We start from the raw sequence: 24,937 nt of genomic DNA on the forward strand, positions 1-24,937 counted from the left end.
ACATAAAGCAGTGGTGCAGTTCAGTGTTGCCTGGCATATTTCTAAATGTAATTATGATTGTTTATACAGAGCTTGATTTTTCAACGTGCCCAAAATTCTTCCAGACAGAATTGTGTCCAGGTATATCTTTAACAAAGAAGATAGATCTAGATAGATAGATTAGATAGATAGATAGATAGATAGATAGATAGATAGATAGATAGATAGATAGATAGATAGATAGGTAGATAGATAGATAGATTAGATAGATAGATAGATAGATAGATAGATCATAGATAGATAGATAGATAGATAGATAGATAGATAGATAGATAGATAGATTGATTGATTGATAGATATTCAGATAGATAAATAGATGCATGGAGAAGTAAATAGATAAATAGATAGATATTAGTAGAGATACTCACAGGTATATGATGTGAACTGTGTATGTGCTTGTACTGAATATTGCTCAGTCTACCCTTACAATTTCTTTTCTGCTTTCAGCCCATCATGTCAGGATAACTAATGTCCTTGTCCAGCAAACAATTTTTTTTTTTTGTTATGGGCCGATCATCTTACGTGTCTAAAGTCAAGCTGAGTACAACTACTAACTGTATTTTAAAGTGTGCCCTTATTTTTCTTTATACAGAAAGGCATAAAGTGACTGCTCACACCAGTTCCTTAGTTTCCTTTGGAGAAAATATGGGTTTCCCGCTGCTCTTTAGCTCTCGGTTCACGAAGGGATTCAAACAAGCCAAATCTTTACATTAATGCACACCTAGTACATACACAGAGAAGTACACACACACACACACACACACACACACACACACACACACCACATACATTTACAAACTATTTGGTATTAAGCAAAGTCCAAAGGTATTCGTAATGTTCATAGTGTATTACACATCCAATCCGTGTAATTACAGACATACAAAATACAAAAACATGACCAAATGGGAGACTCTTCATATGCCTTCAACATGGCAATAAATACAAATACATATACTGTATGTACATTTATTTCAGTCTTGTGTTTAAATATACACTATACAAATATATCAACATATACATACACAAGTACCTTATCCCTTCTGAATGATGATCAGGCACTCAAAACGTTTATTCTGTAGACTGCAATTCTTTGCATTAAAAGAGTAGTCTACATCAAATATGATTATCTAGTAGCTTCCACTATTTTTTCTAGTGCACATGATATTTTCACATCATCACACATTGACCAAATTGATCAATTCATATTTAGGCAATGAATCAATTACCAGTATTGTGAAAATGTTGACTTGATGAATTGTCAATTAATGCAATGTCTTACTACTTCTACACAATAACAAACAATCATCACTTATCTCTTTTATTTTCCCTTTTTCTTTCAAAATATTTTGAATGATAACAATCTGACACAAAGTTACTTTCAGTCCATACAGTGACTCCATGTGGCTGAGCCCACATTGCTCTCTTCTGTCACGGCGGTCATGGCTAAGCGGTTATGACCATGTGGCAGATAAGACTGCAGGCCTCCGTTTTTTATTTGAGGTTTGAGTCCCAGCCCGACAGTAGTGCCCTTAGGGAAGGCGCCTTATCCTCACTGCCATGTCTTTCAGAGCAAAACGGTCCCACCTGTAGGAGAGCTATACCCTATGCATGTAAAAAAACCCACTTCACTTCTCTCATAAAGAGCAGGGTGAAATCTTGGCAAAGTGGTCAAACACTCACAAACTGGCTGATATATTCAATAATCTTTGGAATTAAAGGAGGCATGTTACCCTCAAGGGAAAAGGTTTAATACCAGGTACACAATAGTACAGCCAAAAAAATAATGATAGCCAACATAAAATTGCACTACACATAACCATCTCTTTTTCCTCATCATTCAGCTATTCCAGCATTAACTGAAAGTATATCACAGGAATGAAATGATGAAAATCCGAAAATCTTGGAAAATACACATTGGTTTGAAATCTTTTTAACACAAATCTGAAACTCTCAAAAAAGCAAGAGAGCATAATCCCATCCTATGCACTCAAACAACAATGCCAAGAAACCAGTTACCTCTCCCAGTGAGAAATATCTATTAGAGTTTCCATTCTGGAGATACAAGCAAACATAAACAGAGTACAAAATGTATATTGATATCTTCTACGTAATTGCCTGTCGCTAGGAAACTTGGAAATACCACAGAATGCAATGCTACACATTTCATATAAATCATCAGCACATCCGGTCTTAGTGAATTTATCATTTCTTTTCAGTTTTCCCCATCTGAAAGTGGGGAAGATCGTGGTGGGCCATCATATACTGTGGGATAGAGTCCTGACTGAAAAAAAAAAAATGGCCATGGAATACTTCTTTTCCTATTTCTCCCCCTTCCCCCGTCATCTGACATATGTAGCCATTTGCATTAAAATTCTTTCACCCAACATTTCTTTACAATCAAATCTTTCATGTTTCCCATGCTACTTTTTTCGACTTGAGGTTGACTTAGCCAAGGTTGTCTGTAACCATAAATTGGGGAAAATGAGAGTGCAATTTTTCTAACTCACACACCAGTTGTAAACTTGAGAAGTGACATAAATCTATCAAGCGGCTAAAGTGAATCTTAAATCCAACATTCATATTTTTACAAAATGAAGGGGGGGGGGTGGGACAGCAAGATGTCTTAAAGTGGACATGATGTTATCTGACATCTTTTGTGACATTCACACACATAATGTCAGCTGAGAATCACAAGGGTGTTATCACATTCTAAGATTTGAACGTAAGTGAAAATGAAACAATCAACTTGTATGACATAAAAAGCTTATCTAATCAAAAGTGGATAGACTTATAAGCATTGTTCCAAATACTAAATTTGTGGCTTAAATTTTTAACATTCTACTGAAAATGGAAATAATTCAAAATGGATACCATAATGTAGAGGAGATCAAGCTCTAAAACATGATACCAATAACTCAATGCCCCCTAAAATTGCAATAAAGCCTTTTATCCTCAACTGGTTCTCAGTTGACGATATATGCACCACTAATCACGTGCCTCATGCGACTGTTTCCTAGATGTCATGCTCCTCATCTTGGGAGTTGTTTTCTGCCATCAGCACCTCTCGATTCTCATACGTCCAGAATCCATTCAGGTCAATCAGGATACTGATGACCGTCTCACCGTGGTTGCTGTTTGCAATCAAAGAAAGAAACATACTATATACGCCATATATTTCACGAGTCTAAATTTTTGCGAATCAGGAATTCCCAACGATTTCGCACGTGGTTTTCAAAAATTTGTAACTGTGGAGCCTTGTACTAAACGGAGAAGTGCACACACGTGTGTCACATTCACATCAGGATCAGAGTCGATATTTTCGCGTGTCTTTAAATTCGCGAATAGCACCTGAATTGCGAAATTCGCGAAAATAAAAACCTCGCGAAATATTCGGCGTATACAATAGTTTCAAAATGAGATAGATATCCTTTGAAGAAATGATCTGATCAGTCATTGCTTATTTCAATGAATCTAAAACATGCCACATTCAACATAGAATTTTTTTTAAAACCACGGTAAAAGCAACATTTTCATGCCAGTCATCTTTTACGCTCAGACTTGCAAGATGAATTTCTGGTTTTAAATTCTGTATAATCAAAACATCATAGTGTAAGATATAAAGAGAAAAAATACATACTTTTATTTTTGTTCTGGTTTCTGGTCACGTGAGATGCATGAAAATTTCTACACCACAAAAATGTTCACTTCTATAGTATGACAAGATGATGTACACAGCTGCACAAATTGACCTAAACGATAGACTGCCTGCAATATCACTCTCAAGAAACAAAGGAAGTGCTAATGATTAATCCACTTTTTATGAACATGTCTAAGGAAATACTTTTAGCATTTAAAACATGCTTTAAGTTTATAAGCACATTTTATTCTACTACATGAACTTTCATCAATAAAATCAATCTATGCTGAATGGAATGTAATCATCAAATGGCATTCTGTTACAGAATTTGACTACATCCTTTATTGAAATTAAATGCTATTTGTTTCACACTGATGCATCTAATTTTCAAGAGCTCCCCACCACTTGGTATGTTGCAATACCAGAAGTTGCAATTAAGGGAATACGGGAATACGGAGAATAAAATTAGAACATTTGGGACTCCAATTATTTTTTTTTCTTCTTATTTTACATTAAGTCAGAGTTGTTTGTAGTGCAATTATCTTATGGGTTTTCCCAAAAACCAAGACCAATACATCTGCTTCAAAATGACATGCTTCTACAACGTGAGGCATCTGTTCACCAGAAAAATAGTTTCCTACCTGTTGATGAGGTCCTGAAGATTGATGTGGAGAGGATCAGCAGGCTTCACCATGTCAAAGATTTCATCCTTAACGTCAGCAAACGAGACTGGCTCCTGGCCATGTGTCCGCATCTGTTCTTGAATTGCCTGGAATCATGGGTCAGATGTGACAACTGATCATCTCAAAAGGAGCCAAAAATATTACGCAAATCATTTTTGCGATATGATATTATTGAAACTAAGAATGGATTGGGACCAAAATTAATCAATCAACAATAAACATCCACACTTATCTCCCTTTTTCACAACAAATTGTGATAAGCATTTAAACATGATTATGACATGATAGCATACACATTTCCTTTCATATAAAAGTTATATGTTACAGCTACGTGTAATTTAAAGAAGTAACAATATCTACATGAAATATAAGTTTATCTCGCTTCTTCTGTTGCCAACACTGGAAAGTCTGAAGCATTTGCTCCTTTTCTCCATTTCCGTTTGGTACTCTCACCATGCAAAAAATGCAGCACATTCAAAATCTTATAATGGTAACCTGACTACCAAGAAGTACGGACCTTGACTGTCAACAAAGCTGCCGTTGATTACACCACTGTGTGTACTAAATTCTGTGATAATCCAGAGGTCACCAGCATCCCTAACTACTCCTTCCAAACAAATAAATCACTTTAAGATACTAAAATATATGCGAGTGCTCTGACTTAGATCCTCACCCTGAAGAAAAAGTTGAGTGCAAACGACGTTCAGATAGCCCCTGTTCTGAACGTCTAAGAAGGCGAGAAAGAAATACTGTTGGGCCTGTGGTTCCTTCCTGTTCTCCATGGCAAGAACAAAGTCCAGGTAGGTTTTGTAGTCCTGCACAGAAAAGCCCAAAACAGAACATTAAAAACAATGAACCATAGAATCTACATCTGAGTCAGATGGAAATTTCCCAGATAAATACTACTGGCAGCTTATACTGCTACCATGGAGCTTATTTTTTTTTTTTGGGGGGGGGGGGTAGGGCAGTTTGTCTAATGCCATTCCTGATGTCTCTGGCAATCAACATGGAGACAGTAATAGTCATCATGTGCATAATGACTGACAAATCTTTTAAAGCATACACTAAGAAGAGAACACAAAGTGAAAAAAAAAACAAGAGACCCGCGGGTCTAGCGCTCACCCGAGTATCGCAAGTTCACCTTTCACGCAGTCACTAATCTTAATTATTTACAGCTCTACCAAATTTGACCAGGCATTCTCAAGTAGAAGATGAAAATGTACAATAAGGGCCCCCCTTTTTTAAGATTCCTAAATTTTGGGGGATTGAGGGCCCCCCTGGGGCCCCCGGGCTGGGGCATGGTGCCCATTTTAATCAATTGAGATCCTTACCCCCTAGGGATGCTACCTGCCAAGTTTGATGAAAATCCATCGTGAGGTTTTCAAGAAGAAGATGAAAATGTACAATTTAGGCCCCAATTTGGACCTCCCCACCCCTACCCCCTACCCCCAAGAGGGGCACCCCTGGATCTGCTATGAACAAACTTGAAACTACAGTAATCAATGTACTAACTCATAGTATTATATCTCAGCTATATCACTTCTGATTCTAGAGAAGATTCCTTAATTTTGGGAGGCTTGGGCCCCTTGGGGCCATCCAGGTGGGACTCGGTGCCCATTTGAACAAATTGAGATTCTATGCCCCTAGGGATACTACCTGCAGAGTTTGGTGAAAATCGGTCATGGGATTCTCAAGGAGAAGATGAAAAGGTACAATTTAGGCCCCATTAGGACCCCTCCCCACTACCCTCGCTGGGTCCCAAGGGGGGCACCCCTGATTCCGCCATGAACAAACTTGAAACTACAGTCATCAATGTACTAACTCATAGTATTAACTTAGCTCTATCATTTCTGGTTCTAGAGAAGAAGATTTTCAAAGATTCCTTAATTTTGGGGGGTTTGGGCCCCCCTGGGGCCCCCTGGGTGGGGCATGGTGCCAATTTTAACAAACTGAGATCCTAACCCCCTAGGGATGCTACCTGCCAAGTTTGGTGAAAATGGGTCTTTTGCGGTTTTCAAGAGGAAGATGAAAATGTAAAAAGTTTACGCATGACAGACGCCGGACGACGGACGCCGGACAGAGAACGATTGCAATAGCTCACTTGAGCCTTCGGCTCAGGTGAGCTAAAAAGAGTGTGCTAGGTCATAATGGTGCACAGCAGGGCATGTGTTAATCCAAGATGTGCGATGCAATGCCAAAGTGCAAAATGACAGAAGCACTTTTGGAGAAGAGATCTAGGGAGATAAGAAATTACAAGCATTCTGCGTTGAATTCTTACCATTTCTCCATCATACGTGAGACATTCTTGGAAGACCCTGTCTAGAAAGACTTCAGTCAGCGTTCCAGTCCCATATCTAGCCAGCTCTGCCTTGCTCAGCATGCCATTGTGGTCCTTGTCAAGATTCAGGTACTGGCCTGTTGAGAATGATGGCAAAAGTAAAAGAAAATACTGTAATGTATTATCAATTGTCAGGCATCATATGGAAAGTCAATCTAAAATCATTTAAACTTATAGCACACAAGTACAGGTGCCTGTACACATAAACAAGAAAATTATACACATAAAATACACATACACTTTAATCTAATTTACATATCCAGAGTGCAAATGAATGGCAGATTTAACAGATACATGTAATGATCAATGCATGAAACTAAAATCATGTGAAACACCGAATGTGTCCATTTAGTAGGACTTGATGTTGTTATTTGCAGAGTGACAATACATGTAATTGCTACAACTTTACCAACATGTGTAATATGTCATGAATGTTACATGAATCATTATGTCAGATTCATTCGAGACAATGGCTACTTGAATCTTAATACTAATTTTGGATCCAAAGAAAACTACAAATCTCTATCAATATAATGATTGTTATTGCAATCTGCATGTTCAGTCTATATGAATGTCATTTGATCATTTAAGAATACACAAAGATTTTTTGAGTGTGCACTTGACACAAATACTATATACTAAAGACAAATGTTACTTACTATTCACATTGAATAAGAGAAACAACAACAATGGGAAGCAAAGTATGCAGGTGACTCACCATAGACACGAAGTGCCGATGGAGCTGAAAACCAGTTGGATTCCTGGGCATCTTTTGGCAGCTCCTCATCCCTGAGCTCTAGGAGGTCATCCAGGAAGCTACAGGCCAGGATATCCTGTATCCTGATCTTACCTAGGTAATATTGGTGGAGGGAGCATTTAAAGGCACTAATGAACAATGTTTTAAGCTTGAAATATCTTAGTTAAGTGGTCCTACATGCCATCAGAATCTCTGATATTGTGTGAATATGAAGTTATGAAAATAATTTGGACAGAACAATAAACAGCATGTGCTATAAAAAAAAGTGCAATTTGTGAGTGTCTACATTTAAAATGTCTCAACATTTCCTATAGACAACAGCGTTAAATTGAGCCATTCAGTGTGTCAGCATGGTGATACATCTTCATAGGTCTTTTGACACTGACATCATCATTCTGAAAACTTTTGTATCCTGTGGTGTTTTGACATGCATTTGAACATCAACATACAGCCCAGTCAGCAAAGTTTGACAATTTCTAAAGTTGTCCCTCCACAATGTCAACACAGTGTCCTAGATATTTTCTGTACATCTAATGACAACACGGACAAAAACTATGACAATACTTATAACCTGTGGACTGGTCATTATGGAACCGACATTTGCCAACCCCTACTGATTATCATATACATATTGTACCTGTCCTCATTGGGTCAAGGAAAAAGAAGAATTTCCTGACAGCCGTGCACACGTAGAAGGAGTAGAATGACTTTTCTAGGCCATCCAGTTGAGGGAGGGTGGGGATCAACTCCAGAATATAGTTCTCCAGATCCTGTATAAAGCCCCATACACAATACAAACTAAATTAGCATAAAGAACATAGCTGTATTATTAGTGGCAGATAAGAAAAATCATTTTTAAGTAGGAATAAGTCATTAACAATACACAAGATACTTGGAAATGAAAAGAAAGGAAAAAAAAAAGATTTCTGTTGAAATGAAAAGTCACTAATCCAAGAAATTAAATACTCCAATAACGATCCTTATGAAAAACATTTCCTAGACAATAAAAAATGAACCATGGTTATGGACTTCCTTAAACCTCTCAATTTCTGTCTTTGTGACCACTGATCATGTGACATTTATGATCAATCTATGCATTGACATGATAAAAGTTTGTGTAGATGGGCCCAGCTTATTTATAATGCAGTACAAAACTGACCTCTTCTGGCTTGACATTAGTATATTTTTTCAGTTTCAGTTTTTTGTTTCTTTGTTTCTTTGTTTGTTTTTGTTTTCAAAAGTCATTAAACTATTCACTTATGTGAAAAATGTTTACCAATTACAATGCTAAAAGAATCACTACAACAGCATTCTAACCATCGTTACCAACAGCAAAATCATCACAATCATTACAAACCAAATTTATCCTCATCATCCTGGCCACCACCAGCATTGTCATAACTATCATCATCACCACTATTATCCATCATCTTCATCATCATTACAATCTTTCGCCCTTCTCCTAAATATCATCACCCACATCATCCTTCCCTCCTCTTCCTCCTCCTCCTCGTCATCATCATCCATAACCTTAACTACCACTCACAGCCTCCTTGAGGAATCCCTGGCCAGCCACATCGTACAAGCTGAGGCCAATCCTGGTCTGGTGCAGCCACACCTTGCGCATCACGTAGTTGAAGAAGTGCATGATGGATATCCTGCCGTAGGGGTCATGCTGAAGCAGCTTGGCAAAGACTGTGGCTGTGAAGAATGGTCTGTGACAAGTGACAATTAACACATTGAACTGGACCATATGCTTAGGTTAAATCAAATGAGAAATTCTCTGAGGGGGTCAGTTTTCACAAACAGCAAAGCTTGATGATACATACATGTAACAAGTCATCCCTAAAACCCTGAAACACAGCTTCAGTGACTACATAGCAGGTCTCATATCATGAACCATATATGTTGAACAGAACTAAAACAACAACAACAAAAACACCTAAAAGATAAATTGCTACAGCACTCTTGATCAATACCATGAATTAAAGTTGAGACATACTCTTTGGTCACCATGGCTTTCGATTTGCAGGTTAGCCTTGTTTATTTTCATGTGAGTATACAAGAAAGCTGGATGACACTGCACAACAATCAGTACAACTAAACTCACTATTCCTCTATAATATCATCAAAGGGGATGACTAAACCCAACACTACATAAAAAGATCAATAGAGTCACTGCTACTGAACACTGTCATTTACACTTGATGTAAACAAAGAAATGGACAAACAGTCACATGCACATATCTTTATATCATATCTCCACAATCAAACAGATTGCTACCTCCTCAAAAAAATAAAATAAAATAAATAAATAAAAGCAGCCTCACTACATACTTGCACTTTGCACCAGCTTCTGAGGCTACCTTGAGGAAGTCCTCATAGTTGATCATCTGATCCTCTCCAACAACAGGAGGGGTGTGGTGCTTGTCAAGCAGGAACCACAAATTCTATGGATGGAAAGTTATAAAGATAGAGTAGCATGCTAACCACAACACAACCTGACATCTATGTTATATCAGGATCAGCCCTCAGAGAATTCAAATGACAAGGTATCTTTAGAAAGATGCCTACAACAGTTTTTACAGTTATGACAGGCACGCACTGAAAAAACATGAAAGCATAACAATAATCACATCTCCTTCATTCTGGAATTGATTGCAGACTCTAAATTTTGTTCCAGTACATGTAATTGTCAAAAGCAACATAATATAATATAACTACAACCTTATACTAGTCCACACAATAGAATAAAATCCCAGCACCCACCAATGATATTCTCCTTCCAGATGATGAGGCAATATGTTTGCTTTTACACCTAATAATTATAATTTTAGTAGCAGTAAGTATTCCACCAGAAGTAGATTTTCAAATACACTGTAATAACAATTTTTTTATAGTGCTAAGATTTTATAGTGTACACCTTGCTGAAGATATTATCTTCAAAATCATGCTCTTAGAGCAGCAACCAATGTCAAACTTGATAAAATATAATATCTACATCCCATATAGACCTGCCACCAGATTTCAAGCTGAAATATGACTTCAACAACAGCAAGTAATTTCCAAAGAAATAACTGTTGCTTTGCTTTGGTTGTGAATATTTTCATACATCTATGCTCATATTGACGAGAAATACTACACGATACGAATTATCTAAAACAAACAAAAGCAAAACACTCAGCAGAGACATGTCTGTGAGGGAGTAATCTTAATGCATTATCAGTTCATATTTGAAAATGACACATGAGCATTTTAATTGTTGCATTTTTTGTCCTAAATCATTTCCTAGATTTTGACCTAAATCATTTCCTAGATTTTGTCCTAAATCATTTCCTAGATTAAGCATCAATTTCTTCAACTAATGATATCATAACAGAAACACTACTCTGCAACAGTTGTCCTGTTTTATGTAATACTTATAACTCTACCTGCAACTGTCTTACACACGTTGGGCTTTATTATGAATAGTGATAAATAACAGAACATGTCAGACCAGAAAGTAATTCAGTGTAATCCAAATCTCAATAGGATACCTGAAGTTCTTCATTATCCAACAGTTCTCTGCTTCTCCTCTGCAGGAACACAGCTCTGTGGTTTAAAAAAAACAAAGAATGCGATACAGCATCTACACCTGCTGGCATACTGTAACTATTTATTTGCAAAAATTGATCAGTGACCACAAAGTAATTCATCTATTCTGTTTTCTGTGAGTAATCTAACAAATAGTTCCTGGAAAAACAAAAGTTTCTGTCTGGATTTTAGTAAATGGTTCTTACTGTGAGTACATTACAAGATTTGCACTGAAACTTCTCTTGATAAGCACTTCAGAATACATTCTATATGTGATATTCTGTTACTTAACTGTAACTATTTTCCATGTGTCAAGCCAAAGTGACTTGAAAACTGACTTTACAGAAATAAAAAACAAGATGGATTATTAGTTGATCAAAGATGGTACAAGAGCGAGAGGAAAAAGAATAATCAATAACTACAGGTTGTATATGTTCAACAAATATGTACAGCTGGACAAATCAGAATACAATGTGATCTGGCAGTCTGGATACATTTATCACATCATATAATGCAATACGAGTGTTGAAACATCAGTAATATGAATTCTTTAATTTTAAGAGTTCGCAAACTGGACTATTGAAGACAATCATTTAGTGGTCTATTCCAATATATTCACACCTTCTTACCTGGACTCTTCACGCAACTTTTGGAGTAGCACATCATCTTCTCCTGGCAACTACACATCAACGAACAGAAGAGGAAAATGAAGGTGAATATAAGCAAACTGAACATGGTGCTAGCCCTAATCTCTACTAACAAAACTGTGAGTCTCACACTACTATTGATTAATTGCTAACTAAAAGAAGATTCCCTTGACAAATAGCTCAAAGCCTTGGATTTAACTATTATGTATACCTGTTACAAAACCTGTAGGTAGAGTCTATAACATCTTTGTGTTTATACACACTGATAAGGAAATACTGTCAACATTCAAAGGGATGAAATAATATTCAACATAATATATTATACATTCATTAGTCATTGGCAAGCTTGCGGTATAAATCAAATTAGACACAGGTTATAATGATACTTCGGTTTCAACTTCCCAGCAATTCAATAGCAAAGATGAAAGGAAAGTGATTAATGTCATTAATATCTCCTTGTGTGATTCACCTGTCCACGGTCTTTAAAAGAATTGATACAATATGAATGAAAGACATACATCTACCGCACAAAGATATCCGAAGTCAATTTTTTAAACTTTCTATCACATAATACATACACCACGAATGTTCAATGTAACTGCTTACCGGTACTTACTTTATAGTAAAACCTTGGGATGGCTCCATAAGTTTTGTCCTGCTTTTTATCTGGTCCCTTCATCTCTGTGTAAAGCTTGGTAAATATTTCCATCTCCTCTGCCTTCTTCTCTTCTTCTGTCCGCTCTACATACAATTACAAATAATGAAGTAACAGGAGGCTCAATAACAACTGATTTCAGATCGTCTCCTTTAAAAAAAAAGAGCTTGTTCTGCCTGTGTTTTACAGTGTGGTGGTACCCTCAGTAATAAAGACAACCTGACAAATATGGTTATTTTACCACTCACAAGATGATTAGAGTCTCAGAACAAAGCCTAATGAAGATATATTAAATCAATCCATTAACTCCACACTGTGACCACAGGGGTAACAGATTCAGGTGACATATAAAATTGCGCATGGCTTTGATTGACTGTATGTATGTAGCACAATTCTACATGTTTTTTTTTTTCTTCTTCTTCTTTTGTCAGGAGGCAGATCTCAAGGCCATAAGGGTCTAAATATAAATATAAAGCTAGGGGTCTACTCTTTTTTTTTTTCAAAATAAAAATAATAAAACTAGAAAAGCACTCAAAGTGCACAGACCTCCACCAAGTCACTAACTCATTTCCACCCATACATTCATTACCTCCACCAAGTCACTAACTCATTTCCACCCATACATTCATACAATTTCCCAATATAAAAGTCTTTTGTTTACATCATCAGCTTCCAGCTGTGCGGTGCCTCGCCAGAGTAGAGCACATGCCTTAGTGCACGTATGTAAAACTCCGGTACGCACAGTTTGAACTCCAAAGTTCATTGATGTGAACATGCTAATAATAGATAAAAAATCCTTTACATATCCATAAAAATTTCCAGATCACTACCACAATTTAATCATCCGTTCCTTGTCTCATTATCAACTTCGCTTGCAAGTTTCATTTAAATCCATTCACAACTTTTTGAGTTATTTTGCAAACAGACAAACTAATCAATGCCAATATGATCACTTGAACTTCCTTCCTTGGCGAAGGGAAAACACAAACTGACTGAATCATGCATGAAACTCCCTCCTCTACAGAATTAGTTAGAATGAGTGTGAGTGGTCACTTGTATATTCTTTCAAGTCAAATCCGTTAGAACAATGTAGATCTAGTTGCTCAGCAGTATCTGGTAACAAAAACAAGCAAACAAATGTATGGTTGGTGAATGTCACTCCAAGTTTCTTGAGATTTGACTGCCTATAAATTCTGTCAAACTTTTGAAGTTGATTCTACTACTAACGTCAATTACGGTATGGTCGCCACTGAAGTAAGGTCGCCAGACATTCACATCGCATGTAACGCACGCCGCGATCGGAGATCAGGTTTGGCGACGGATTTTCATCACTCTCAAAATACATTCGTAATCCACCTTTTTCTTCCGTAAAAACACAAATAATTGTAATCAAAATATATTTTACCATATGTAACAGGTGATAAAACCATTTTTAATGCGAGGATGTTTTTGATTTAGAATGGATTTCAGGTGGCAGATTAAGGGAGATTTTCAAACGCAGTGACCGACAATGCCTCCTTCATTGAAGCGTATGTATAACACACACGCTAATAATATGTGGCAGGCTATGGGCGGCGAACTAATTCAGTGCCGATATTAGTTCGCCAGCCCGGACGTGCATAAAAATTACACACAAGTGGCGACCATACAGTAAAATTTAATTGACGCTACTAGTACTAGTACTAGCTACTCTAGCCCCGGAGACCCGCCGCTCTGCGGCGGGGTCCTGGCGGCTACCTCGTAGTTTCGTTAAAGTGAGAATCACGAACAACTCCCTATTGCCACATATACGGCAACTTCACAAATAAACCATGGCTAAATTTCTATCATAAACACAGTGACAATAAAAAATGAAATATACTCTACCCCATTGCCTTGTTTCTTCTCACCAATTTACCTGGAAACTGCAAAATATTCCACATTTTTTAGGAGTAAGCGGCCTGCCCTAGTGGAGAGCTTTGCTGCTATTTTGAACGTGTATATCCATTTGTACGCATCTACGCATGCGTAAACAGTGACGTCACTGTTACGGATGCTCAAAGATATGAATAATGCATCATCGCACGGTGCATATAAGGTGAAATGAATATGCATCATGTAGGGAGCGATACAGCTGTCAATGGACCGACTGAATGCATGCTGTGCGCATGTGCAAGTGATTGTGAGTTTTAGTGAGCATCAGTGAGCTGAAGATATTTGCCTTATAAGACAGCATTTTCTGCATCATAAGCAATGAAATGCATCAAACAGTCGCCGATAAGAATCATTTAACGTGTTAGGTTTAATCGACCCATGTAAGTATTCCTAGTAGTTTTTTTTGAAAAATTAAGGAAATACAGCGCCGGAACGGCACCCGTTTGGTACAACATTAAAATCTCGATGCCAAAACGGCGCAGCCCCAACACTGTACGTTGTACGTTGGGGCTGCTGGTCGCAGTTATAGCTACTCCAGCTCATACCAGAAATTGAACATCTTGCAAAGGCAAGTCATCAATAAAGCCATTTTGATATGTCTTTCAAAACTTGATAGACATGTCAATATAATTTACGTAAATCTACATTGCACAAGTAAATTATTTCATTGATGTAACACAACAGCAACACTACAACTAGTTCAAACAGGCAGGTCAATTAGACAAACCAAAGGTAACAAACATATTTTTCGATGAACGGGACTGTAGTCTGTACTGTGATCCAGGTTGTTGCTTGTGCGCAATGTCGTTCCATATTCTTTCACTTTAATCTTATAAAATTCGCCAGTGAATAACGAAGATACTTACCAGTCTTATCCTTCTGCTTAGTAGCATTGTAGTCCTTCAAGCTTTTCACCCAGTCCATTTCACTTTTGATCTTTTTTTCAACCCTCACCAAAAGACGTTTCAAGTTCGCCTACTATTTGCGGACATTTGCGGCTTATGACATTTGATATAGCCGGACAGACGGATCAGTAAGCCTGAATCTCCATTACCAACGAGCCTGCACTGTATACTCGAGTCAGTTACGCAGAAAATAGCTCAATTGGGCGTTATTCATTATATAAGGAGCCAAAGTAACGGATAGTTCATGACTCACGCACAGCACAAGCTCCATACAACCCGTAGCAAGCTGTGGACTGTGGAGATCGCTTCCAAGCCCACAAGCCCAAAGAAGCCAGTTACTTATTACCAGCCCGCCCCCAAAAAAGAACTGTCCCGAGATTACGTAATACACAAGCCTCATGTGGATCATCACAGACAGCATCATGGTGCGTGCAATGCTAGTAAAAAACAGTGACTTCACTTGGAATGAACAGAGCTGAAAAACACAAAGTAGGCCTAATTACTGGTTTGCTACATAGAAGTCTACAGCGTCTCCCTGAGCTGTGTGGATGATTGTTCGTCCGATTACAACCTCGTCCTCGGTCCTTACCAAAGCCGCGAGGGTAACTATAAAAGACTAAAGACTAGTTGTGTTGTTGCTCAGACCATGTCGACCATGATAAGTTAAACCAGGGAGGTGGAAAGACCACCTCCCTGCCCCTGGTTAAACCACGGCGCGGGGCGCTGTAACTAGCTAACAGTAACACTGTCACTACTATTAAACACTCACAGTATTTATGATGGAGGGTTGTGTTTCCGGACACTTAAGAAGTTGAGATTTAGATGAGTTTTTCACATTGCTATAGTATTCTCAATAAAAATATTCCAATACACAATGTCCCGCAATGATGGGGTTCAGAAAATGATACTTAATAATTCTTCCAAAGCAAAGCGAACAAAATAAATATTTGTCGTAATTAGAGAACTTAAATTTAACTGAAACCCTTGCAAATATATTTTGAACGTTGTAGCCAGCCTGCGTGTATTGTCTATGGGAATGGATTAACATTGAAGTTTGTTGTTTCTGACTCAAACACGTGCACAAGTTTCACAAACACGCGCACAAGTGTCACATCGCGCGTGTGATAGAAATTTCGCGCTTCTTCAAGTTGACAAATCATGAAACAAATCACCGAGTTCTGCTTTGGAGAAGTTACCTCAAGAATTGGTATGAAATATTTATTCAAAAGTCATTGTATTTTATACTTATTTTAATGGGATTATATTGTGTTTGTGGGAGTAAATTTTTAGTCCGGTCCCACAACTTGTCTGGTCCGACCACGTATGGTCATACGTGTTGGGGTTGCTGGTGCGGTTAGTCAGACTAGGGGGCATTCATGAAGAATTTTGTCAGATATTTTGTCTTCTTCTTCTTAAGTGCTGTCTTCAGTCCGAAGGTTGGCGACTATGGACCTCCACTCTGTTCTGTTCATGGTCGCCTTACTACATGCGGGCACACTCTTTCCCGTTCACTCCTTTATGTTGTTACACCATACACTGCGCTGGCGTCCTCTCTGCATCTCCTGCCTTCTATAATCCCTTCCAGTACACTTTTTGGGATGTTCTGATGTCTTTTAACATGGCCAAAATATTTGAGTTTTCTTGATTTAATGTCTTTCATCAAGGTTTTTGTGACATTCAGATGATCTAGAACATACTGATTTGTTTTCCTGTCTGACCATGATATACGGCCCAGGCGTCTGAATATCCACATCTCGAATTCAGCCAGCCTTTTCATATCATCCAAGTACAATGTCCATGTTTCACAACAGTAAAGGAGAGTTGAATGCACGTAACATTTTACTAGTCTGAGCTTTGTTGCAGTAGATATCTTCCTTGATGTTAACACTTTACTCATTTGGGTAAACTTAGTTTTAGCCATTCCAATTCTTCTCCTAATTTCTTCACCATTCTTCCCATCTTCATAAACATTTTGTCCTAAATATGTGAATTCACTGACTTGTTCCAGGAGAGTGTTGCTGATAGAGATGTTTACCCTTGGTATTTCCACCTTCCGTGATATTACCATCGTTTTGGTCTTTTTCACATTCATGTCCAAGCCAAATGCCTTACTTTGGCGGTATATGACATCAACAATTGTTTGCAGGTCTTGTTCATTATCAGCTAGCAACACAGTATCATCCGCATACATCTCAGATTATTTATCATTACTCCACTAACGTTAATGTCTGGCATTCCTTCAATGCTTTTAAAAATGCATTCTGTGTATAGATTAAACAAACTAGGTGACATGATGCATCCCTTGCAAACACCTCATTTGATTTCTGCATAATCAGAAAAGTCATTGTCAATCCTGACGCATGCCCTTTGGTTCCAGTACAGGTTTGCAATCACTCTCAGATCCTTACTGTCCATCCCGGTATTGCGGAGACACTCGAAAACTTTCTGGTGCTGGACTCTATCAAATGCCTTAGCATAATCAAGGAAGCATACATAGAGGTCTTTTCCCTTTTCCAAGCACTTCTCCGTAATGATGTGCATAGTAAATATGGCATCGCGTGTTCCAGACCCCGACTTGAAGCCAAATTGGGTTTCTCCAGAGTTCTCATTGAGCAAGAGCTGATTCCTCTTCAGAATGATCTTGAGTAGGATCTTCATGATATGGCTCATGAGACTGTCTGATAGTCCTGAAGTTACCACATTCCATTGCCTTTGGCTTTTTGGGCAGTGTTATGAACACAGATTCCAGCAAGCCTGATGGAAGATATCCTGTTTCATATACTGTACGAGCTGAAATTTTCACGTACAGATATTTTCGCGAATTGCTACATGGAGGACATTTTTGTGTGTTGTTAATTTCGTGGTTGCGAGGGTCTAACTGAACTTAGCTATTCGCGCGTTATTTTCGCGTGTTGTTATTTTCGCGGTTCAAAGGCATTTCGCGAAATTCGCGAAATGAAACCACTGCGAAAATTTCGGCTCGTACAGTATACTGTTCAATAACTGAGTCAACTGAGCAACACCATAATTATCCAAAGCTTTAGCATTTCAACCTGGATCCCATCTAATCCTGCTGCCTTGTTGTTTCTCATCTCTTTCAAAGCATTTATAACCTCTGATTCTAGAATGGCGGGGCCTTCACATTCAGTTACCTCTGGTTTTGTCTTACAAACTGTTAAAGCTACCAAAATCTGTGCATCTGATTTGGCTGAGGGCAAATTTGTCTGACAAAGTTGTCGGACAAAATGCTTCATGAAATGCCCCCCAGACTTGCCAGAGCTCAGGTTGGTTGCGGTTGTGAAGTTGTGTTAAATTTTATATTTAAGCATTTTTTTAGGGGGCTAAATTATTTTTGCCTTTAGGTTTCTAACTTCAGCACAGCCCTATTATAATCTAATCCTAATCTCTAACCCTAACTTATTGGCCTAACCATAAACTCTTGTACCTATTAAACCCTATATTATAAAGCCACTTCAATTTGGCAATTGTGCACTTTCATTTACGGCCCTATATTATCGGTGCAGGATTTTACCCAGATCGAGCAGTGCGTGCGAATTTGATGCCCTAAAGGCAATCATATTTTACTGTGATACATATCACTTATTTTTTCCCCAGTTTTAGCGGAGGTAAATTCCATATGGCTGTGCTGAAGTTAGAAGCCCAAAATGATTTAGCCCCCTCACACCCAAGATTGCCAATTACTTGCTCAAACAACATATTTTTTTTTATGTTAATGTTCTGTTGTTGGTTTTTAGTCTCTTGATTTTATTTGTAGACCCATGTCATGCCATGCATCTAGCCTATATGTCTGTGTCAGTGTAGTGTCTAAGTGTACATTTATGATTTATCACTCCTTTACTAGTATCTTTCTGCTGAATCATAATAAAAAGACATAAAGTTAGAGTCTATATACAACATAGACACCCTAATGGACTACCAATACTAGTTTGAATGAATGGGCAGCTAAATGCAGATTTAGATTAAGTTGTTAGAGTTTATTAAATTGAAAGAAAAATATGAAATGCCTTAGAGGTCTAGTAGACCTAAACCTTAAATCATGATTTACAACCTCTAATTTCAACAATAATTTGTCAATTGACAGTTTAGTGTTATTTTCTTTCCACAGTTCTGTACCGTACCAGCTTGGTGTTTTGACAAGATCTACTAGATGCTGTCCCCATTCTTCTGTAAGAGATGCATTGCATTTAAGAGTGGGAGCATAATGAAATGTCTCATACAGCTAGCCACAAAACAAAGACACCTTGCATCTCTGGTCTCATGTCGGACATTGCATTCTCGGCACGGTCATCCATTCACGGCAGCATGTCACTACAAGTGTAGTTTCCACGACAACTTCGTCAACACAAAGTCTTTATGTGGACGAATGCTGAGTGGGAAAGTGCTAGGTAGGCACGCGCCAAGAAGTGTGACAACAAAATCTGAGGTTGGTGAGAGGAGTGATGCAGATGGAGACAGGAGGAAGACGAGGAGGAGAAGACATGTTACATTTGAACAGGATGCTTGGTTGACAGTTGATGATTGGGAGACCAAGAAGAGTGCATGGAAGGAGGAGAGACGACTCAAATGGAAGATACAAGTCGTGAATTCACCGATCCAGTTTGAACTCCATGCTATGGATGAGATTGCCGCGGAGAAGTTGACTCAGACCGCAAAGTCTCTTCTCGCCCATCTCGTTGAGGCGCAGATTCCGCTGAATTACCAGTTAGTGAGTAAGTGCCTGTTCATGACTGTGTCCTGTCGGGATCTTGATGGAATCCTGTGGTGTGTCAATTGGTTGTCTGGCGTTCAGCACGCAATGGACAAGGGGACGCTATCAAATGTGATATCAGGATTGTGCTTAACGGACAGATGGCGAGAGAGTGCACGATTTGTGGAAATAGCTGATGCAAATGATGCTGTCACAGCGAGACTGTTAGAGCCCTTTTTGCTAGCGGCATGTAGACACGGAGACTTGCAGCTTGCTGAAGAACTCATTGGAGAACATTTTCAAAGGGGGTTAATTCCATCAGAAGAAAGCATTCATGGAATCCTATCAGCATTTCACTGTGACTCTGCTGACAGCCAATTTGTTCAAAGAAGCGAACGGATAGTTGCAGGCCTGTTGGATCACATGAGAGTAAAGAGACACTACCCTCAAGAGAGCATAGCCCAGGAATTGAAGACTTGGTTTGAAAGGTAGCACTGACTTCAGAAATCATTTTAAAAATCTAATTTCTTATCATCAAGGAATGTTGTTCCTCAATTTCTTGTCTTTGAATAGCAAATGAAACTTGCAGATGATTGCACATTCAAATAAAAGATATATGGCAGCTTAAGACCAACTCTTTGCAAATCTGACTCAGTGACTGATGAAACTTCATATCACATTTGTCCAACAAATTCAAATTTTGTTAGACTAATTCAGTCTTATAAGAACACAGCATCTTTGGAAGCTGCTTCCACCCATATCCAGTGCAAGGGACTCTAATGTGTGTATATGTTTTTTCCCCCATAATATTAGACAGATAGAGGAGGATAAAACTAGAGGTTCTAGGGAGCTTACCAGTTTGTAGACATAACTGACATCCTATACTATAATTGGCTGTAATTTCATTTTATTTTGTTTGTTTTGCAGGAAACAGAATGAAAGCTGGAGGGCATCTTTCACCAAAGTCAGCCAAAAGGGAATTTGTCAGTCCTGTCAAGAGCACCTAGACTCTCTCCGTCTTAGTAGTGAAGAGTTCAACAATCTTAGAGATGAAATATTTTCCAAGGTAAAATGTCAATATATGATTTCCACTATCCAGTAATCTACCAGAAAAGTGCATTGATGTGAATCATATCTATTTTTATATATATTCATATTCACTTCCATTCCTTGCACCAAATCGTCCTCATTGTTGCCCTTTTTCCTTCATGGTCTAAATTGAAATATAATATGGTACCGGTATGTCAAGGCTTTGGGACTCAAACAGAAGGGAAGGCAGCTGGGAAATAAGGCATTATATTTGTCACATAGTTTTATCATAGAGAATCATCTGAGAATTTTGTTGTTTTGCAGAACTTTGCCTTCTATATGCTGGTTATGTGAATGAGGCTCATGTTGATTTTGTGCAATTGTATCACTGTTGTCGAGATAGTGAGTTTTAACACTTAAACATTTCAAACAGACAAACAATACATGCAGGAAAGTACTTTTTGCCATCCCAAGAACATTTTTTATCAAAGTTGTCACAGCAATTGTATTCATTGCGCGGGTTAACAGGAGTTCGTAATTGTTGCATTCTCACTCTCTGTAGGTGATAAGAGGAAAAGACATCTTCAAGAAGACCACACCCAAAGAGCTGGGTGCTTTCATGAAGTTTGTAGATGGTGGTCCTCCATACGACATCGTCATCGATGGGCTGAATGTTGCAAACATAAAGAAGAGGATCACCCCAGGCATAGTGGTAAGATGCAGGTCAAAACCCTTGGTCATCTGTAGTAGGCAGAGACTCCAACTCTCCCGTTTTCGACGGGAGATCTCCCGCCGAAAACCCATTTTTGCAAAATCTCCCGTTCTCCCGTTTGAGATTTAATTTCTCCTGCCCTGGTTCAATGTCTCCTGTCGGAAAGGATTTCTTACTTATTGCTATCGTATGTTGCAAAAATAAGCCTTAGATAGCACCAGAGAGCATTTATAACCCTAGGAACTTCGCGTTTCGCACACATAAACTTGGAGTCTCCCGTTTGCTAGGGGTTTCAGGCGGGAGAATCTCCAGATCAGAAGGTGCTTCGGGTTGGAGTCTCTGAGTAGGACAGAAGTGGATGGTTGGGAGGGGGGGTGGGCATGGGGGGAGGTTATGACCATATTGTGGTGGACTCCAGGCATAGTGGTAAGATACAAGTCAAGGCCCTTGGTCATCTATAGTAGGAGGGGAATGAATGGTAAAAGTCTTTTTGGGGGGTGGGGGGGGGGAGGGAAGGGGAGTTTATAGCCATATTATGGCAGTGCATTTTTGTGTGTTTTATAAAGATGCCCCAGATTTTTATAAGGACCAATTCTGACCAGCAAACATGAAGACATGCATAGGAAAGCAAGCGTCAGTAATCCATCCAAACTTGACCTAGTTGTAGATCAGTTAGCCCACTTGGACGTGGCAATGTGCCTCGGTCCAACATATATAGAGGTTACGGTGACACAATGGGGATTAGGGAAATTAGGTAATTCTTTGACAGTTAGCTTCCAGACTTCTCTGATAATCGGCAAAGACGCTACACCACAGTGCATGCCAGTTGATGAACAAAGCATGTTAAGGGTTAACAGAAAAATGTAAAATGTTGGCCTCATCTCTTCATTCCCACCATTCAACATGAAATAATATTCATGTATCCATTCAAAGTTTAATATTTACCTTTTCATGTATATATATTGAATTAATAATGGTTTTTTTTTACATGCTCATTCTGGCACTTGTGAACTGAAATTATTTATTGTTTAGTCTTTTTGTTGTTGTTATTGTTGAATTGCATTGATAAACTGAAACTGAATTAAATGGAGTTGACCATAATGTGGTCTCTGTTTAATTTCCATTACTCGATATCGTTCCATTCTCCTCCACAGCTCAGGCAGTTTGTGGAGTACTTTTCCCATGGTCTTGGCAAGAAGTGCCTGGTCTTAGGTAGACAGCACATGTTGAGACAGCCTGCACAGTACAGGAAACAGGATATGGAGGCTATACAAGATGTGGCAGACTGCTTCTTCACACAAAATATGTATGTTGAGACTTGATTTAGGCTAGAGAGTACCTTTCCTGTAAAACTGTAGTTGTTATTACAAGAGGATAAATTGTCTACATCATCCCCTAAGAACCATGAAATTGCAGAAACAAATGAGGAATACTCCATGGCTCATGATATCACTTACAGCTCACCTTGAGTTTTGTTTTTTCCTATCAGTAATAGGTCTCATCTCTTCTCTGTAAAATTTAACAAGCCTGCTGATGATCGGCTCAATTCCACTTCTCTTTTCTGCATACAGTGTCAGTTTATGTGTGTGTTTTACCAGTCTGTGCATTGAATTTTGTAAAGTTTAGCATGCTGCACATATTCTGGTTTTTAGATGAAGTTATTAGCTTGATAAAGGATGAATGTTTTTAGAGTGATCTCAAGTTATAGAAAAATTGTTGAAGCAGATTTTTGTGAAAAAAAAAAAGTGATTAGTGGGAGTAGTGGATGTTGGAAAATGATAGCTTTTAAAAGATGTCAATGTAGAAAGATATCCCAAAAAATGACTCTATGGTAGCAAAATAATGAACTTAACCTGCTCCCTCTCATTTTAAAAGCTTCACATAAAATGAATCAAGAAGTATACTGTCATTCACTCATTGTGCAATTTGTTCTGTTAACCTGTTGAGGACGCCACAAGCTGAATTTGTTAAAACACGCATTTCCCATAGACACTTGTCGAGTATACTCGGGACTCGTCCTCAACAGGTTAATCTCATTTCGGATGCAGGCCCATTTCAGAGCTCTCGGAGATATTAATACTTTTAATTTGTAGATGCCTTAATTTATGTTTGCTTGGTGTTCATGCAGGTCAGAAGACGACCCCTTCATGCTGTATGCCACGCTGCACAGCGGGAGGGGTGCACGCTATGTCACAAGGGACCTCCTACGGGACCACAAGGCACTCCTCAGCCCTGGGGCCAATCTGGCTTTCATCAAGTGGCAGCGGTCCCAGCAGCTGAAGCCAGTGGACTTTAGAGGAGGAAAGGCCATCTTTGAGGTGAGCTGTTGGCTCCCCTTGTATGCCTCAATTTTGAAGGGTGCCAGATGCATTTTTTTTTTCTTTTCTTTTTTTCTTTTTTTTTTTTGGGGGGGGGGGGGGGTCTGTCTTTTTTCTGTTTTTGTAAGGGTACTGCAAAGTCATGTACTCATGCTGCTTGCAGCAAACCGAAAATGTTCTTGGACGGATAAACTGCACTGTGCAAGTATTATCATTTTGAATTATTATATATTTCCTATTCGAAATGTGTTCATAATTATGCACTCTGCAGGAGCTAATGACTATGTGTAAGGTTTATGGGTAAATTTTTACCTTTGACTGACTTAGAGTAAGCAATAAGCTTCATTCTAAATGTAGGTCTATATAATTGTTATTTGGGGGTGGGGGAGTGTATTTGGTTGTTGTTTTAGAGTTGTTGTTTTTTTCTGGACTCTGTCAGTTATTTTTGTTTGTCATTCTAGATCGAGGAGGGGGGGGGGGGGGAGCTGAGGCAGGGCATTGGATGTTTCAAAGTTTTTGCAATGTGGCTTCAGTGCCAAAATTTTGTTATGCTTTGCTATCCTACTGCCAGGTGCAATTTTTGTCACAACTTCTCCCAAGTGTGGAGTGCATGGAGTGGAGGGCTTCCAAGTGTAAAGAAAAAGAATACATTCCATCTCTTAGACATGTTTTGTGTTTTCTAATTCTGTGCAGGTAAACCTTGCCCATGACACAGTCATTCAGTCCACATCAACCTCATGGCACATTCCCTATGACGACGGCACACCTCGCTTCTCATACCAAGTACCCACAAACTGGCTGTGTGCTACCAGACGGTGATCCAATTTTGGAGAGCAGAAACCTTGATGAATGTTATCCAGACATTGTATAGGTGCCATTCAGACACATGAAACCTTGATCATTCAGTGTTGTCCTTTCACTTTACAAGCCTCTTGAATTTTATGTCAATTTTTAACAACATGATATGGGGTATTATTGTAAAAACTATCAATTATGCTTGAATGATCAAAATATCTATAAAA

The 24,937-nt window shown here is 38.6% G+C and overlaps 2 protein-coding genes across 2 annotated transcripts; one reads left to right on the top strand and one right to left on the bottom strand.

Moving 5' to 3' along the window:
• Positions 1 to 2,967: 2,967 nt before the first annotated feature.
• LOC139723199 (serine/threonine-protein phosphatase 2A regulatory subunit B'' subunit gamma-like) lies at positions 2,968 to 15,213 on the bottom strand. Its single transcript, XM_071634458.1, is given in 13 exon segments — positions 2,968 to 3,170; positions 4,318 to 4,445; positions 5,033 to 5,056; positions 5,058 to 5,174; positions 6,638 to 6,774; positions 7,416 to 7,547; positions 8,092 to 8,224; positions 9,001 to 9,169; positions 9,792 to 9,904; positions 10,991 to 11,045; positions 11,657 to 11,706; positions 12,291 to 12,415; positions 15,110 to 15,213. Coding segments are annotated over 13 exon segments (1,359 nt in total). The 5' UTR covers positions 15,168 to 15,213; the 3' UTR covers positions 2,968 to 3,052.
• Positions 15,214 to 19,532: 4,319 nt separating this feature from the next.
• On the top strand, positions 19,533 to 24,734 carry LOC139723226 (mitochondrial ribonuclease P catalytic subunit-like). Its single transcript, XM_071634486.1, has 6 exons — positions 19,533 to 20,344; positions 20,784 to 20,922; positions 21,448 to 21,597; positions 22,752 to 22,903; positions 23,726 to 23,915; positions 24,609 to 24,734. Exons 1-6 carry the CDS (start codon positions 19,533 to 19,535, stop codon positions 24,732 to 24,734), a joined length of 1,569 nt encoding a protein of 522 aa, XP_071490587.1.
• Positions 24,735 to 24,937: the final 203 nt, after the last annotated feature.

The sequence above is a fragment of the Diadema antillarum genome, unplaced genomic scaffold, assembly GCF_040938485.1.
Source record: "Diadema antillarum isolate AM-2024a unplaced genomic scaffold, OU_Dant_1.0 scf00000183, whole genome shotgun sequence".
NCBI classification, from domain to species: Eukaryota; Metazoa; Echinodermata; class Echinoidea; order Diadematoida; family Diadematidae; genus Diadema; species Diadema antillarum.